This window comes from Erpetoichthys calabaricus, chromosome 17, assembly GCF_900747795.2.
Source record: "Erpetoichthys calabaricus chromosome 17, fErpCal1.3, whole genome shotgun sequence".
Classification (NCBI taxonomy): Eukaryota; Metazoa; Chordata; class Cladistia; order Polypteriformes; family Polypteridae; genus Erpetoichthys; species Erpetoichthys calabaricus.
In genome coordinates, this window is record NC_041410.2 from 8864137 (window position 1) to 8882378 (window position 18242).

General features: G+C 40.8%; 1 protein-coding gene across 1 annotated transcript in view; it reads right to left on the minus strand.

Annotated features, from left to right (window-relative positions):
* The window catches only part of LOC114668109 (asialoglycoprotein receptor 1-like), a 30747-nt gene extending 13158 nt beyond the window's left edge, over nt 1–17589 (minus strand). Inside the window, exons 1-5 of the mRNA XM_051920720.1 lie at nt 17426–17589; nt 11199–11321; nt 9724–9786; nt 3358–3435; nt 1056–1109 (exon numbers count right to left, since the gene is read on the minus strand). Coding sequence (XP_051776680.1) covers nt 1056–1109; nt 3358–3435; nt 9724–9786; nt 11199–11321; nt 17426–17510 — 403 coding nt within the window. The 5' untranslated portion in view covers nt 17511–17589. The remainder of the gene's footprint in view (nt 1–1055; nt 1110–3357; nt 3436–9723; nt 9787–11198; nt 11322–17425) is intronic.
* Between the last annotated feature and the right edge of the window lie 653 nt (nt 17590–18242).

Below are 18242 nucleotides of genomic sequence, written 5' to 3' on the forward strand. Positions count from 1 at the left end.
ACAGCAACTGTGCCTGTGGCCTTCCTTTTCCTGATTCCATTCCTTACAGTTGAAACTGACAGTTTAGACCTCTGAGATGGCTTTTTGTAGCCTTCCCCTAAGCCATGGGACTGAACAATCTTTGTTTTCAGATCTTTGGAGAGTTGCTTTGAGGAGCCCATACTGTCACTCTTCAGAGGAGAGTCAAAGGGAAGGAAGCACAAGTTGCAATTGACCACCTTAAATCCCTTTATATCTCATGATTGGACACACCGGTCTATGAAGTTCAAGGCTTAATGAGCTCATCAACCAAGTAATTAGCATTGAGCAGTGACAGGCATTCAAATCAGCACAATGACAAGGGGACCCACATTTGTGCACAGCCAGTTTTTCACATTTGATTTAATTTCATACAACTAAATACTGCGTCACTAAAAATCTTTGTTCAAAAAACACCGCAGTACTGAGATGTTCCTAGGAAATGAAAGACATACCACTGTTATCTGTTTTGTTGAAAGTCGAGTCAGTTATTATGCAGGCTGAGAGGGGTTCCCAAACTTTTTCATATGACTGTAACTGTACTCATTATTTTAATTGGTTGTTACTTTTCTGTATTCTTTCTTTTCATGGAGCCCAGCAAAATGTAGTCTTCCTCTGAATGCTTACATACTTAGAAATTATGAGAAGATTTTGAGAGGATTTCTATTAAAATTAAGTTGTTTGTATTTGCCTATGGTATGATCATTTTAAGAATGTGGCTGACTTAGGGAGATTGGAAATTTAACTTTTACACAGGTCAGCAACCTAAACTATTTTCAGATTTTATTGTCTCAGATTCGAAACTTAAAGTAAGATTTTTTTCCAAATAACTTACAAAACAGTGCACATCATGCCCAGTACCAAGGCTCATCTTACTAATAATTTGGCTGCTTCCTGAAGCTTATTACCAGATCCCCTTAAAGCTTTAAGAGCACCTTTATTACAAGGTATTGCTCATTTAGAAGAACCATTTTTAAACCACATGTATTGCTTTGGTGAACACTGCATTAGCCATATTTTCGAAGAGGCCACTGTACCTCTTTCAGCCCGGAAGTCAGACATATTATCCAGGACCTGCCTGTAGTAGGAAACTGGAAAAAGAGGTAAAAGATAATTAAATGAAAGAATGATATTAGTCAAATTAACTTATCAACCAACTTTTTCTTATGAACAAATCAGTCCAGATCAGGGGTCTCAAACTCCAGTCCTGGAGGGTCGCAGTGGCTGCAGGTTTTCATTCTAACCCTTTTCTTAACTTAATTAGTGACAGGTTTTCACTGCCAATTTATTTCTTTTGAATTAATTTTCATTGAGTTGCTGTTGACGATGCAGACCCCTCAATTGTTTCTTTTTCCTTAATTAGCTGCCAAACAATAATGAGATACAAAATGAACCAAAACAGGACCAGAAAACTGTGACCATCATACAATGTCTGAAAATAAAAAGTGTGGAGGTCTCAGGAATGTTGATCTGCTCAGGTCTCCAAAACATTTTACTAGTGCTCTTAGAAAAGTAAAGATACAATCAACAATTTTGAAAATGTATCCTATTGCAACAAGCAATGGAATTAAAGAACGGGTTTAATTAACAACAAGACTCGGCGCCTCATTAAGCAACTGCTTAGAGTGAAATTGGTTGGAGTTTGAAGCCCTGACTGAGTTGGTCTTCTGTTGGCTCACTCACCTCACATTTCATTTCTGTTTAAGGAGAGAAGTGAAGCAATTCAGAGGAACGATGAAGACATTTTGGGGAACAAATCTTTAAAAACAAGTCAATTAAAATTAATTCAAAAGAAGTGAATTAGCAGCAAAAACAGGTCACCAATTAAGAAAAGGGTTAGAATGAAAACTTGCAGTCACTGTGGTCCTCCTGGAGTCTGAGACCCCTGGCCTACATGGAAAACCAAAGCTACTTCTTTGATAGGAGGAGTGAAGCACCCAGAGATCCACACTATTCCAGTTCAGGTTGTTATGATTTAAGGGTTGTGATTATTGTGGGCTGCGGTGGGTTGGCACCCTGCCTGGGATTGGTTCCTGCCTTGTGCCCTGTGTTGGCTGGGATTGGCTCCAGCAGACCCCCGTGACCCTGTGTTCAGATTCAGCGGGTTGGATAATGGATGGATGGATGGATTATTGTGGGTTTAATTTCTATATTCTCTTTTTTTTTACATTAACTGTCCACTTTAATGATCAAAGTTCATAAGAAGTATATTTTCATTTATTTTTTCAGCACTATTTTTTTTATTATGGGCACCAAACAGAGTGACAAGAGGTCTGTGCCTATCCTTACAGCAGTAGGCACAAGGCAGGAACCAAAACTACATGATGTGCCAATCTAAAACTCACATACCCACACTCACTCTTATGGGGCCGGTTTGGATTCACTAATCATCCGTAACTCCAGGACTTTGAGAATTTGGGAGAAATCTCCCCTGAGGGAAAATCCACACAGGCACAGGTAGGTATGCAAATTCCATTCCAAACAGACTATGACCAAACTGGGAATGCCAGCCAAAAGCTGTGAGGCAGCAGTGCTAACCACCGCACCAGTGTGACACCCAGAACCAACACCACAGAGACAAGAATCCAATATGCATGTATTCTGTGTTTCAATTGTAACTCGTTTTAGTATGTACTGGATTCACAAGATACTGTTGTGAATCATGTTTAACTAGCTGCTGGTCATGAAACACTTTAACTGGTTCAAGAAGCAAAAACGAATGACTGAATAATAAAAAGGCGTGCAAGACTAGGTGACAATAGTAGAGACATGACTTGCTTGTTTCATCCTGTCTACCAGGGGAGCTCACATTCTCTCACATGGACACTCTCTCTCTCATCTTGTGCTGTTTCATTTCCTTTTGCTGTTTCTTACAATTTTTCACAATCCAGGTAATACATTTATCCAGGGTCATAGCTGGTCAGATTCTACAGCAGCAGTATAAGACGAAAAAAAAAAAATCAAAGACATATGACAGGAAAACATGTGCGCCACTCCAAATTCCCTCACACAGGGCTTATTTAAATTTGTACACTAACCTAACATGCACAGACTGGGAACATGGAATAAAAAAAGGAAATACAAAAATAAAAAAAGCGGAGAAAACACTCAAGGTCCAAACGGGAATGAGCAAACTCTGAATACGAAGTTACCAGACTAAGACATGTGCACAGGTTCCTGGAATGGTAAGCAAACTAAAAAAAGAAAAACGTGCCACATCTGGACCCCCTCAAGGTAATAATTTCTATGCACCCAAAAATTGGAGGCATCCCCACAATTACAAAATAGTTTCCAATGGCCTAAATCAGTGTATAATAACATGAAAAAATGAACACTTACTGTTTTCTTGCTGTAACAAAAGCCGCTCACTTAATCCAGGGAAGATTTCTGCTTCTGATTTTGCAAGCATGGCTTGAACTGAAATCAGGAAATATGTAGGGCTTAGCAGAAGATCCTAAAACTGGTGCCAAAAGTAAATTTGAGAAGCCTAGGTCATATTAGCCAGAAATATTCACTTGCTTAATATGGCTTTATGGTAGCTAAATTTTAGTTGTATCCCTTTTACAATGTATGGGCACTGAATTATCATTTTCCTCTGGGTTCTGCAATTCCTCACTAAAACAACAACAACATTTATTTCTAGAGCACATTTTCATACAAACAATGGGGTGGTACCCAGCCGGGATGCCCAGAAGGACCAGAGGAGGGATTGTGCTTCCTCCAGACTACGAGGGGGTGACCGCCCTGGTGGCTTTGGGGAACACGGGTACAGAGCTTTGAAGCTCAACCCTGTAGGGGCCCGTGTTCACCACCAGGGGGCGCCCCAATGCCTATGGAGCCCTGGACCTCAGCACTTCCGCCTCAAGAGGACCGGGGACATCCAGAGTGCAGAGCCGATACTTCCGCCACACTGGGGAGTGCTGGCGGAAGCTTATCGGAAGACACCTGGAGCACATCCGGGTGATCATAAAAGGGGCCGCCTCCCTCCCTTCGAAGGCGTGGAGAAGGACGGAGCTCGGAAGGAGAGGCAAGGAGGCGGCCTGAAGAGTGAAAGAGGCATTGTAAGAGGCTTGGACTTTGGGGGAGTTTTGCAGGTTGTGTGCTGCACTTATTTTATATAATAATGTATAATAAATGTGTGTTGGGTGAACCATTGCTGTCCGCCTGTCTGTGTCCGGGCTGCTTTCCAAACAATGTAGCTCAAAGTGCTTTAGATGATGAAGAAAGAGAAAAAAATTACAAAATAAATACAGTGCATCCGGAAAGTATTCCCAGCGCATCACTTCTTCCACATTTTGTTAAGTTACAGCCTTATTCCAAAATGGATTAAATTCATTTTTTTCCTCAGAATTCTACACACAACACCCCATAATGACAACGTGAAAAAAGTTTACTTGAGATTTTTGCAAATTTATTAAAAATAAAAAAACTGAGAAAGCACATGTCCATAAGTATTCACAGCCTTTGCCGTGAAGCTCCAGATTGTTTCCCCTGATCATCCTTGAGATGTTTCTGCAGCTTCATTGGAGTCCACCTGTGGTAAATTCAGGTGACTGGACATGATTTGGAAAGGCACACACCTGTCTATAGAAGGTCCCACAGTTGACAGTTCATGTCAGAGCACAAACCAAGCATGAAGTCAAAGGAATTGTCTGTAGACCTCCGAGACAGGATTGTCTCGAGGCACAAATCTGGGGAAGGTTACAGAAACATTTCTGCTGCTTTGAAGGTCCCAATGAGCACAGTGGCCTCCATCATCCGTAAGTGGAAGAAGTTCAAAACCACCAGGACTCTTCCTAGAGCTGGCCGGCCATCTAAACTGAGCGATCGGGGGAGAAGGGCCTTAGTCAGGGAGGTGACCAAGAACCCGATGGTCACTCTGTCAGAGCTCCAGAGGTCCTCTGTGGAGAAAGGAGAAACTTCCAGAAGGACAACCATCTCTGCAGCAATCCACCAATCAGGCCTGTATGGTATAGTGGCCAGATGGAAGTCACTCCTTAGTAAAAGGCACATGGCAGCCCGCCTGGAGTTTGCCAAAAGGCACCTGAAGGACTCTCAGACCATGAGAAAGAAAATTCTCTGGTCTGATGAGACAAAGATTGAACTCTTTGGTGTGAATGCCAGGGTCACGTTTGGAGGAAACCAGGCACCGCTCATCACCAGGCCAATACCATCCCTACAGTGAAGCATGGTGGTGGCAGCATCATGCTGTGGGGACTGGGAGACTAGTCAGGACAAAGGGAAAGATGACTGCAGCAATGTACAGAGACATCCTGGATGAAAACCTGCTCCAGAGCGCTCTTGACCTCAGACTGGGGCGACGGTTCATCTTTCAGCAGGACAACGACCCTAAGCACACAGCCAAGATATCAAAGGAGTGGCTTCAGGACAACTCTGTGAATGTCCTTGAGTGGCCCAGCCAGAGCCCAGACTTGAATCTGATTGAACATCTCTGGAGAGATCTTAAAATGGCTGTGCACTGACGCTTCCCATCCAACCTGATGGAGCTTGAGAGGTGCTGCAAAGAGGAATGGGCGAAACTGGCCAAGGATAGGTGTGCCAAGGTTGTGGCATCATATTCAACAAGACTTGAGGCTGTAATTGCTGCCAAAGGTGCATCGACAAAGTATTGAGCAAAGGCTGTGAAAACTTATGGACATGGGATTTCTCATTTTTTTTATTTTTAATAAATTTGCAAAAACCTCAAGTAAACTTTTTTCATGTTGTCTTTATGGGGTGTTGTGTGTAGAATTCTGAGGAAAAAAATGAATTTAATCCATTTTGGAATAAGGCTGTAACATAACAAAATGTGGAGACAGTGATGAAGCGCTGGGAATACTTTCTGGATGCACTGTATGTATATATATAATAAAACATCTACACATGGAAGTGTGTGTGTGTCTGTCTGTCCGGCCCAGAAGTGCGAGGCTACAGCAATGAAGCTCAAAGAGCTGGCAGGGTAGCCCCAAGTTAACGAGTTGGAAGAAGAAAGAAGTACGAGGCAACACCATGAAGCTGAAAGAAAGTGAGTCTGTCGCCAAAGTAAAACCGCCGATGAAAGACAAACGAGAGAGAAACTCACTTGATAGACAAGGGGGGTGTCTGCAAAATGAAACTGCCGACTCTGCATTTTAGTTTTTTTTTTCTGACAATTTCAATAGCTTCTAGGAGTCCGGGCTTTTTGCAGCATGGGCTTACACAGCTGATATATAATAATTGCAAATACATAGTGTATATAATTGTATATCTATGTTGTGTGCTAAGCATTGTATACTTTATTTTTTTAAAGCATTTTATTGAGTTTATTAAAAGCAAATAACATTTCATACAAGGAAGTCAAATTTTACAAAACTAAGTTCACATCAGATCCACCCCTACCCATGAGAAAGAGAGCTAGGCCAACAGAATACTTTATTTATTTCATTGTATTTTGTCAACTGTTCTGAAGAAATATGTACGTATACATTTCCTTGTGTGTGCTTGGTGTGTGGGTGTGTGTGCCCTGTGGTGGGCTGGCGCCCTGCCCAGGTTTGGTTCCTGCCTTGCACCCTGTGTTGGCTGGGATTGGCTCCAGCAGACCCCCGTGACCCTGTGTTAAGATAAAGCAGGTTGGAAAATGACTGACTGACTGACATTTCCTTGTATAACATACACATGAGATTAAACCTGAACTTGACTTGATTTGACTTGAAACTAATAAGACTTAAATGTGACTAGTGTAGAAGAAGAATGTTCTCCTCAGCACCATGTATTTTGTGTGTTTAGTAAAATAGAATTTTTATAACAACTATTTTGTAAGTTGCCAGTGAGAGACGCTTAGCTTATGAACTAACAAAAATATGTTATTCCAGCGTTCAGGAGAAATAGTGTCCACATGAATACAATCTAAGCTGTTTCTTGTTTTTTCCTTTCTCAGAGTGAATGTTTCAGGGACAAAGTCACAAAGCTGCAGAAAGTACATGTAGTTTATGCAAAGGCGTCTCTCCTGTGCTTAGCTTTGAGAACACAGATAATGCTTAGCTCAACAGACATATTGTTTAACTCTACTTAGATGATAAGGATGTTTTTCTGTCTTATTAATCATGAGATGCTAAAGTATAAAAAACCCCTCCTAACTTTTATTCGGGGTTCAAACTGAGCTTTGTGGCAATAAGTTATGCTCTTTGAATCTCTACTTACTGTGACTCCGAATGAATAATAAAGAGAACTAAAGAGAAATATTATCTGCCTGCTGTCAGTGTGCCTTTTCCGTCCACACTAGAAAGAAGATGCAAAGAAAAGAAAATCAGAGTAGGTGCTACCTGACGACCCAGATTGTCAAAGGACGCCTCCTAATGGCCGCTCAAGCCCAATAAATAGAGAGAAAAGGAGATCCACATAATAATCAGAAAGCAAATTCACTTAATCAAAAACTAACCAGAGAAGGATTAACAAAGGGAGAATACAAGAAAAGGAAGTTGCTAGAAAGAGTGAGAGTGTGAGAGAGTGAGGTGTGCACAGAACAAAAGGCAAAAGACCACTAAGTTAAAAAGCTTGGGGTCAGAATCACATTTAGGTCAACAGTCTTTCAATACAAGTAATACAAATGAAAAAACAGCCTGAACTAACAATTACAGTAGTGAAGTGGAGGATCAACAAATAAAATAAAGTAAGTAGATTGAGGAATAATAAAAAAAAATCATGGTCAAAAGGATCTAGTATGGGTTTGTTTACCAAAGTAACAACGGAAAGTAGCAAACAGAGCCTGAACTGTTAACCTTAACCTGAAATTTAGGTTCTATATGCCTATTCTCCCCCTCAGATATCTAATGAATGGCCATCTTCTGATATCATCTCTGTGTGACGTGACTTCAAATGTCAATCCAGAGTCTTTTAATGTGTAGCTCCAAGCTGGTGGAACAAGTTTTCCACCTCCATTCAAACTGCGGGCACCCTCAATGTGTTTAAGGAGCATTTGAAGACTACAAATGGTAATGGTTTTGATAAGTTCTTGTATCTAAGTAAAGGTGAACTAATTCTGTGTTATTCTGTTTGGTTTAGAGCTCTTCACTTGTGACTCCATAGGAAAGAAAAAACAAAAAAGAGATCCCCTTAATATATTTTTGGTTTCTCCTAGACAACAATGTGATCAGAAAGAAATACAATGGAGTCATGTTCTTTTGGTTAATGCTTCACAGATTTTTCTCATAGCAAAAAAAAAATATATATATATATACAGTCCTGGCCAAAAGTTTTGAGAATGACCCAAGTGTTGGTTTTCACAATGTTTGCTTCTTCAGTGTTTTTAGATCTTTATGTCAGATGTTTCTATGGTGTACTGAAGTAGAATTACAAGCATTTCAGAAGTTTCAATGGCTTTTATTGACAACTTGTCATTTAGCCCGTTACAATAATGGGCGCTAGAACAGTAGTGCATAAACATTAGTAGGAACATCCATCCATCCATCCATCCATTTTCCAACCCGCTGAATCCGAACACAGGGTCACGGGGGTCTGCTGGAGCCAATCCCAGCCAACACAGGGCACAAGGCAGGAACCAATCCCGGGCAGGGTGCCAACCCACCGCAGGACACACACAAACACACCCACACACCAAGCACACACTAGGGCCAATTTAGAATCGCCAGTCCACCTAACCTGCATGTCTTTGGAACGTGGGAGGAAACCCACGCAGACACGGGGAGAACATGCAAACTCCACGCAGGGAGGACCCAGGAAGCGAACCCAGGTCCCCAGAATATATAATATATGAAAGGTAAATAAATAATGCACACCTACATATGAAAGATATATAATTAATAAAAGTAGAGTCCTTAAATATGGAATTGTTTTTAGTGTTTCTAAATGACAGTTGTGGTGCCCGGCGGGCATCCATGCCCGGCCGGGACGCCTAGGAGGAGTGGAGGAGGGCTTGTGCCTCCTCCAGAACACGAGGGGGCGTCCTCCCTGGTGGCTTTGGGGACCACGGATACGGAGCTTGGAAGCTCAGCCCTGTAGAGGCCCGTGGTCACCGCCAGGGGGCGCCCCAATGCCTTGGGAGTGTTGGCCCTCAGTACTTCCGCCACACCGGGAAGTGCTGGGGGGAAGAAACTTGAGAGCACCCGGTGGACTTCCGGCAACACCTTGGATGCTTCCTCCACACAGGGGTGTGGCTACGGAGGCCCTAATGATGCACCTGGAGCCCATCCGGGGCACATAAAAGGGGCCGCCTCCCTCCAGTCAAGGCGAGAGTCGGGAGGAAGAAGACGAAGCGGGTTGGAGAGGAGTGGAGGCGGACCAAAGAGAAAGGCATTGTGTTGTGGCCAGGACTTGTAAAAGGGTGAATGGTGCTTTGGCACTGGTTTGTGCACTAAGGACTTGTAAATATAATGTATAATAAACGTGTGTTGGGTGACATGAACATGTCTGCCTGTCTGTGTCCGAGCCAATCTTCACACAGTCCAGTCAAAAACACAGCGGTTAAGCTGAAGACAAAAAAACCATAACCCCTTCCGATCTGTGGAACCAGAAGTTACTGCTTCATGGTGTTCCCCATCAACCAGCACTGATGTGCAGAGATGCTATTCATTTAGCTTTGCACATTCTTCTATCTTTGAATGGCCTCCTGCTGTGCCCTTCCCTAACCTGTGCTATCCACATGGCCATCTTTCCTTTGCATACCATTAACTCTTACATAATGTTTTCAGAGTTGTGTGAGTAGCTCACCTTCCACTATCGAATTGGAGACATTCTTCTGCATGATCCGTTGCTCATTTGATAGACATAACACTGGCAAAAAATAAATACAAAAATAAATAACACTTCATTAATCATTTCATCAGCTTTCAAGCAGAACTGATAAAACGCAAAGTGACATGCATTTAACACTTGAAATAATCCTAGTACTTAGCCAATCCCAATGGGAAATTTTGAGGACTCCCAGTGAAGAGAAAATCATTAAATTCAATTCACACAGACCCACGCAAATACACTATGATAGGAAGTGAACCTTCTGGAAGCACTGTATATCTAGGAATAATACTAACGATGAAAATAAATATTTTGCCTCTGTTACCAAAATGAGTATAGGGAGGGATACACAAAACACAGCAGTCAAAGTACTGGTAAATAGCAAGTGGTGGGATGGCTTACCCACTTTAGTCTGCTTTCGTTATCTTTCACTATCCAGACCATCTTTTGGTAAGTCACCTTTTAATTCCATCTAGAGGTCACCTATCCAGACAAGTCCTAGAATCACCTCCGGGATAAGGTATGATTTTCAATTTGTTACAGGGACACCAGGTTAGGACTCCCTCTAGTGGCTTGTGCTGTTCTTCCACCCTTGAGGTTTTGCTTTCCTTAAGGGTCAGCTCTCCACCTGCACTCAAGTTAGACCTCCTATTTGTCTGATTACATAGAAATAGAAAAACGTGCAGCAACCGTGGACAAAACACCTTTAATAGACTGATATGGTTAAATTAAGGATAAATAAACACAAACACTGCTGAGGTGGCATGAGTGGTTATGTTGCTCATTATACCTTCACACAGCGTTCTAGGACAACCAAACATGGAGCACTTGTCACAGGTGGCTGGGGGTGGTACCCAGCCGAGACGCCCAGGAGGACCAGAGGTGGGCTTACACCTCCCCCAGACCACGAGGGGGAGACCACCCTGGTGGCTTTGGGGACCACGGGAACAGAGCTTAGAAGCTCAACCCCTGTAGGGGCCCATGGTCACCGCCAGGGGGTGCCCCAATGCCTATGGAGCCCTGGCCCTCAGCACTTCCGCCACATCCAGAAGTGCCGGGGGGAAGAAGACCAGGGACATCTGGAGTGCCTCCGGGTGCGCAGCCGGTACGTCCACTACACTGGGGAGTCCCGGCGGAAGCTAATCGGGAGGCCCCTGGAGCACATCCTGGTGGGGATAAAAGGGGCCACCTCCCTCCGTTCGATGGCTGGAGTCGGGCGGAAGAAGGACGGAGCTCGGAGGAGTGGAGGCGGTGAAGAAAGGCATTGTAGTGAAGAGGCCCGGACTTTGGGGTGATTGGTGCTGCGACACTGGGTTTGTGTGTGTTTCATAATTGTATATAATTGTAAATAAACGTGTTGTGGTGCTTAAATCATGTCTACCTGTCTGTGTCCAGGCTGTTCCCCACACACTTTATAAAAAGATAAATTGAACTGAAGATGTCTTACTCACATAATGCAAGAGCAGTTGTCAACAGAAACACATCCAAGAACAAGATCAGAAGGAGGGCCCAGGAGATGCAACGAGGAGGACGTCCTGGTGCTGAATCAGGAGACTGAGAGTGGAGATTAGCTCCTAAAAATGAGACAGACATCACGGCAGAATTCTTTAAATTAGAGACTGTATGTCTCTCCCCAATGGCTACATAGCACAGTTCCACTGTAAGACTGGAAGTTCCTGGTTCAATCCACATTGACTCCCGGTGTGTGAGCATGAATAAGTCACTTCAAATTTAAGTTTAAACTTACTGTCATGTATACAGAGTACAACAACTACATTTATTTCTGTATCACAATTCCATACAGAAAATGGAGCTCAAAGTTCTGTACAAGATTTCAAAGAGATAATTACAAGGAAAATTTGGTAAGATAATCAACAAGTAACTAACCAACAAATAAGTATGAATAAGAAACAAACAAAAAATAAAATAAATATGGAGTTATTTAACACAGATATATAATTAATAGAAAAGTAGCGTCCTTATATACAGTATCATATTGTAAGTCTCTACAGATGAGTACAATGATAAAGTCAGATGGCAGGGAGGACAGAAAAACAAAACAAAACAAAACAAAAATCCAATTAAGTTAAAGGCCAAAAGAGCCCCCAGCCACCACTGGACAATCCACCTCACAAAGAAATTCTTAAACATCTGAGCAACAAGCAACACCTACCAACATTCAAACTGCAGAAATAAGTTTTAAATTCAGTAATCACAACAATCGCAACACATTTAGGAATTAAAGGAGGAGGAACAATTTATCAACAACAACCCAGTCTGAAGGATGGCACGGTGGCGCAGTGGTGGCGCTGCTGCCTCGCAGTAAGGAGCCCTGTGGTTCGCTTCCCGGGTCCTGCCTGTGTGGAGTTTGCATGTTCTCCCCGTGTCTGCGTGGGTTTCCTCCCACAGTCCATAGACATGCAGGTTAGATGCATTGGAGATTCTAAATTGGCCCTAGTGTGTGGATGTATGTGTGTGTGTGCCCTGCGGTGGGCTGGCGCCCTGCCCGGGGTTTGTTTCCAGCCTTGCACCCTGTGTTGGCTGGGATTGGCTCCAGCAGACCCCCGTGACCCTGTAGTTAGGATATAGTGGGTTGGATAATGACTGACTGTGTTGGACTCTGCTGTCTATGGAAGCTACCAATCCAATATAAGCCTGCATGGCATTGTAAAATGTTGCCAAAAAGCGTGGATTTAATGTAACTTATTAACGCATATAATTGCATTCTATTGTTGCTGTTATTTTTGAATATGACTCGTTATTAGAAAAATATTGAACAAACGAAAATACACCAAAATAAGTAAAAAAGAAATCTCCAACTTTTAAATCAGACAAAGTCCCTGAACATCATTTTATAATTTGGTTTACATTTTCATTTATTCTCCTCAATGGTTATTGTAGCTACATTTTAAAAAAGATGTTTTTAATACAGCAAGTGCTAGCTCAGTTTTAAAAACACTGAAATGTAAATCACAATTAATGCACAATATGTAATTTGGTAAAAGTTATTTAGGATGTTCCAAACTTTTGTTACTGTATTACATTTAAATCCGATTTCAGTATAAAAATATTTATTTCAGTTTTTACTTTTATAATTTAAAGGATCACTAGTCACAAGGTGAAGGGAGAGGGTTTAGTACAACCCATAGGAATGGAAAATCAAAAAGGAGACCCCCTTAATTTCTTTTGGGTTTCTCCTAGACAACAATGAGATCATAGAGAAATAAAATGGAGACATGTTCTTTTAGTTCACGCTTCACAGACTTTTCTCCTGACAGAAAATATTCTCACCTTTGCTTTGTCTCCTCTTGAGTTTCAGGAAAGATCTCAGCAAAGTCACATGATGGGTTAAGTCTTTTCAAATAGTGTTTTGACATTTTTTCACAATTTGGAAGTATTTGCATTACATGTTTAGTAATATGTGGTGAAATGTATGGAAAGCGGCTTCGGTGTTGGGATAGATACCATATAAATAATCCATCCATCCATCCATTTTCCAACCCGCTGAATCCGAACACAGGGTCATGGGGGTCTGCTGGAGCCAATCCCAGCAAACACAGGGAACAAGGCAGGGAACCAATCCCGGGCAGGGTGCCAACCCACCACAGGACACACACAAACACACCCACACACCAAGCACACACTAGGGCCAATTTAGAATCGCCAATCCACCTAACCTGCATGTCTTTGGACTGTGGGAGGAAACCGGAGCGCCCAGAGGAAACCCACGCAGACACGGGGAGAACATGCAAACTCCACGCAGGGAGGACCCGGGAATCGAACCCAGGTCCAACAGATCTCCCAACTGTGAGGCAGCAGCGCTACCCACTGCGCCACCGTGCCGCCCGCCATATAAATAAGTGTATTATTATTGTTATTAAGGTTGCTTGTAGTAATAAACCACATGACTACAAAAGAGTAGCCCTTGCTTCTGAATAACACTATTACTTGCTCTAATTTTATATTGCTGCGCTCCAGTTAGATCATACTCATTCTGGAAGAAAAGCCAGACAGTGTAACATAGTGGCTAACACTTTAGACTTCAAGCCCTGAGTTTGTGGATCCAAATCCCACTACTGACACCATGTGATACTGAGCAAGCCACTTCATCTGCCTGCAATCCAATTGGAACAACAAAAGAACTGTAACCAACCGTATCTCAAACATTGTAAGTCACCTTACACAGTCCAATAATAATAATAATTCTTTGCATTTATATAGCGCTTTTCTCAGTACTCAAAGCGCTCAGCGATTGTAGGTTAAGGGCCGAACAGAACAGAGTCTCTGTTGGTGTTTAGGGGATTCGAACCTGCAACCTTACGATTGCCAGTGCAGATCCCTAGCCTCAGAGCCACCACTCCACCTAATAATAATAAGTAAATAAGTAAAAAATATAAAGTCTTCAAAGAGAGTAAAACAAGACTGGAAAGAGATCTCACAAACTATCACATGCTTTTCAAACCAAATTCACAAATTTGACTCCCTTAACCTCATTTGTACCCCATGTCTTCTTTTTGTCTAAAGCTATTTCTTCTATGAAATTTTAAGAGAAACATCTATGACAAAGATGCTTCTTAAATTAAACGTAAATGAGAATCTGTTTAAGTCTCATGAGCCATCAACGATCACTCTTTGTGCTGTAAAAGTTTCCTATGGGAATGCCAAGTGGACAACAGGCACGAGACATTTTGGATATTAAATCATTAAAATTAAGATTCTTCTTCTATAATTTGCTACCGTGGCTGTTCGTTTGTCTGTCCAGGATTTTAAATCACCTGTAGCTCGCAAACCGTTTCACCTATTGACTTGAAATCTGGCACACATATACTACGTGATGTCTACTATCCGCTTTCGGGTGATGATTTTATTACTCTTTTTATTTTTATTTTATTTTATTGTACAATCAACTCTCGGCAGCGCGCAGCAGGGCGGCCATGTGGCACATGTGTACGGGCGCCGTTCTCATTCCCTACCACCTTCGCTAATCATTCTTGAGGCAGATTGAAGACTTAAGTGCCAGATTAAGTGAAAAATTAAAGAAAACGTACTAAGTAATTCCAAAACAAAGACTAACTTAATCAGTTTTAACGCGAAAAGATGCCAACGAAATAAGAGAAGCAGCGGGCCGCTAGGGTGGAGTAAAGAAGAGCTGCTCAGGAAACAGCAAGCGCATCAACCTCTGAGCAAACGAATGATAAACGTAGAGAGAAAGAGGAGGAAGACTAGGAATGTTCAAGTCAAGTGTATTCACTGCACGATAACCGTTACTGGTATTAAATAATGGATGATTGATTAAACAAATACTGAGCACAATTCAATATATTAAGATTTGATCAGAAATGTCAACTTTATCTTAATAAAGTGTCAATTGTATATTTCAAATAAATATTTCTATTTTCCAATAACAATTTTATGAGTTGATTAATCTGTTCAACTAACTTGACTGAAATCAGGTGGTAGACTTTATAAATGAACAGACTACAATTTAAAATGACATTTCTATCGGAGGTGGCTTGTTTTCAAAACCAATCAGCCAGTCATTGTCTAACCTGCTTAGTCCTGAACACGGTCGCTGGGTTTTCAAACCACAGATTATACAATTCAGTTTCTAAAAAGAAATAAAATGAAGTAATTGTTTAATTTATTTTAATTATTTTGATTGATTGATCAATAGATGGTTCAATAGAAAAATAAACATACTGCAATTTATTTCTTTGTAATTAGAATAAATCAACAAACAATTTCGTCTGAAGAAACAAAGGTTTCAAATCTTTGATCACCTGGTTCAAATAAAGATTGTGTTCAATTGTAATTGAATTCATTGACTAATATTTTAAAATTGGATTCATTATTGAAAATAAAGATTGTTGACAAAACTAAATAATTTTAATTTAATTAAATCATTTTGCCAAACACACTACTATTTTAAGCTTAGATTCTAATGTTCAAATAAAAGTAGTTGTTCAGTTGTCACAGGAGAATTAATTTGTTAAAACTAAATTGATCAATAAACAATGGTTGATCACATAAAGAGAAATCCGCTGTGTCTAGTACTCGTCTTTCTCCCAATTTAGAACATGAATAAAGCAGAGTCTAGGAATCCACCAAAATAAATGCAAAAAGCAATACCTCTGAAATTTATTTTTTCATATGTTAGTCCACTTTAAAGAAAAATCAATTAAAAATAATATTTAGTATTTTTATGTGACTAAAATATAAAATGGTTGGGCTTAACTTTTTGAACTAAGTTTGAACACTTAATGGTGGAATCTGTTAACCTGTAGCTATGTAGATTTAGTATTAATTTCTTTACTCAAGATTTCATACATTTAAGATGTTAAAAATTACAGGAGAGTCAGCAGAAACCTGCAAACGTACTCCAAAAATTGATGGCGTCAAAGAGATTCCTCAGAGCAATGCCATGGTGGAGTAAACCACATGAAGGTTCCAGCAAGATCATTTATTTTATTTAGATCTGTAATGGGATCCATAAATAGCCATCAGAGTACATAATAATTTGTGAAATCCCATTGGATTTATGATTTTAAGTAAGTAAGTAAGTGAACTTTATTGTCATTCATACCATACAACAGTACAACAACAGATGCGTAGCCGAACGAAATTGTGTTTCTCCAGGCTCAATGTGCAGACATAAAGGACAACATACAGACATTACAAACATATAAGAACTGCATACAATCATTCGGGCTCCGTTCAGGTTTTATTGTTCTGTTGTAGATAGATAGATAGATAGATAGATAGATAGATAGATAGATAGATAGATAGATAGATAGATAGATAGATAGATAGATAGATAGATAGATAGATAGATAGATAGATAGATAGATAGATAGATAGATAGATAGATAGATAGATAGATAGATAGATAGATAGATAGATAGATTTTAGGACGCTTTTCAAAACCCAAAGGCACAATTTCCTATGTGAAGAACCCTACACAGAATGAAATGGTTGTTTGTTAGGCAATGAGGAAGCACACACACCCCAGTAAAGGGCCATTAAAAAATACAGAGATGAACCACCTAACTCATAAAGTGAAGCTGTCAGGTTCAAAACTCAAAGGAGAAATGTTTCAAAGTGGGAAAGTAAGCACTTGTCATAAACAGTCATCCTGATAATTTAATAAAGATTCTTTGCTTTAAAATTTTTAATCAACATTTCAAAAGGTTTCTTTTCTAATAAGAGCTCAGCTGCTGCTGCAAGTTCAATGTTTGAAGCTTGTAAACATTAAAAGCACAAAAATTGGGCTTTGGATAGAAATACAAAAATTCAGAAGAATCTTTCTTTTAAGCAACAATTTGCCACTTATTATTTAGCCTCTTCTGTATGAGGGTAGGGGGGTGCCCAACTGGCCACGGGGCTCTAAGCGGTTGCTTAGCCCACTTATGTTTAGAAACTGTCCTGTTCATATCTGTTAACATTCCTGATAATCCTAGCAACTAAAATGTTGCACCAGAGTTGCAGAGTTTTTAATAAAACAACAAACGTGCCTGATTAAAGGAAGCGCTAAATTGCCAATCGGTTGAAGTGTTTCTCTGTTTTCCATTGTTACAGTATGAATAATATTGTTACTGGCTAACATCCTGATATGACTGATTGCTCTTCTAATCCACTGTAAAATCCTCTCCAAAAATTCTCCTACTGAGACTCTTCTTACCTGCTCTGTCATGTAAGGACAAGGTCCAGAGTGGCTGTCGTCTTGGTTTCAACCAAATGTCACAAGGCTGATGCTCCAAAGCCATGGAGAACTTAGAAGATTTTCTTCTTTACAATGACACAATCTAGCTAGTTGCTGGATGTTGACTGCCCGTGTGATCTTGTTTCCGAGAAGAAACATAAAAGCAAAGAATAAAACTCTCGGCCCACCCAATCCCTGATTGACACCTCAAAGACTGTGGTATCTTCTGATAGATGCTCTCGGCTCACAGCGATCACGGCAGCAGATACGCCACTGAGGTGAATATCCGTTTTGAAAACTATGGTTAGGAGATGCAAGACTGTACTTGTGGTTATGTTTGATGCCATTCACTGCACAATTATTTGCAAATGAAAAGCATTTTAGTAACCGAATTCTAATTTTCTGACTACTTCACAGCATGTATCCATTTTCTGTATTTACTTTGTCCTGTTGAGGATTATGGGGGCCCGAGTTTATACTGGCAACATAGGGTGCAAGTGACAAGCCAGGCGTTCAAACATACTCGCACACTCCCACTTAAAATTGAAAATTAATATAACATGTGCCGTTTGGAACCGGAGAGGAAAGCATAAAATCCCATAAATATGTAGAAAAATGTAAATACATCAAACAGGATTCAGATCCAGGCCTCGGCATCAGTGAGGCAGCAGTGCTAATCTCCAGTCACGACGTGTCTAATTATTTTATTTGTGTTATTTTTTTGTTTAATTTTTAGCTTTTTTCTGCCACCATTTTAGCAATGGGTTTTATGACATAGTGTGGTGTGTTTGGGGGG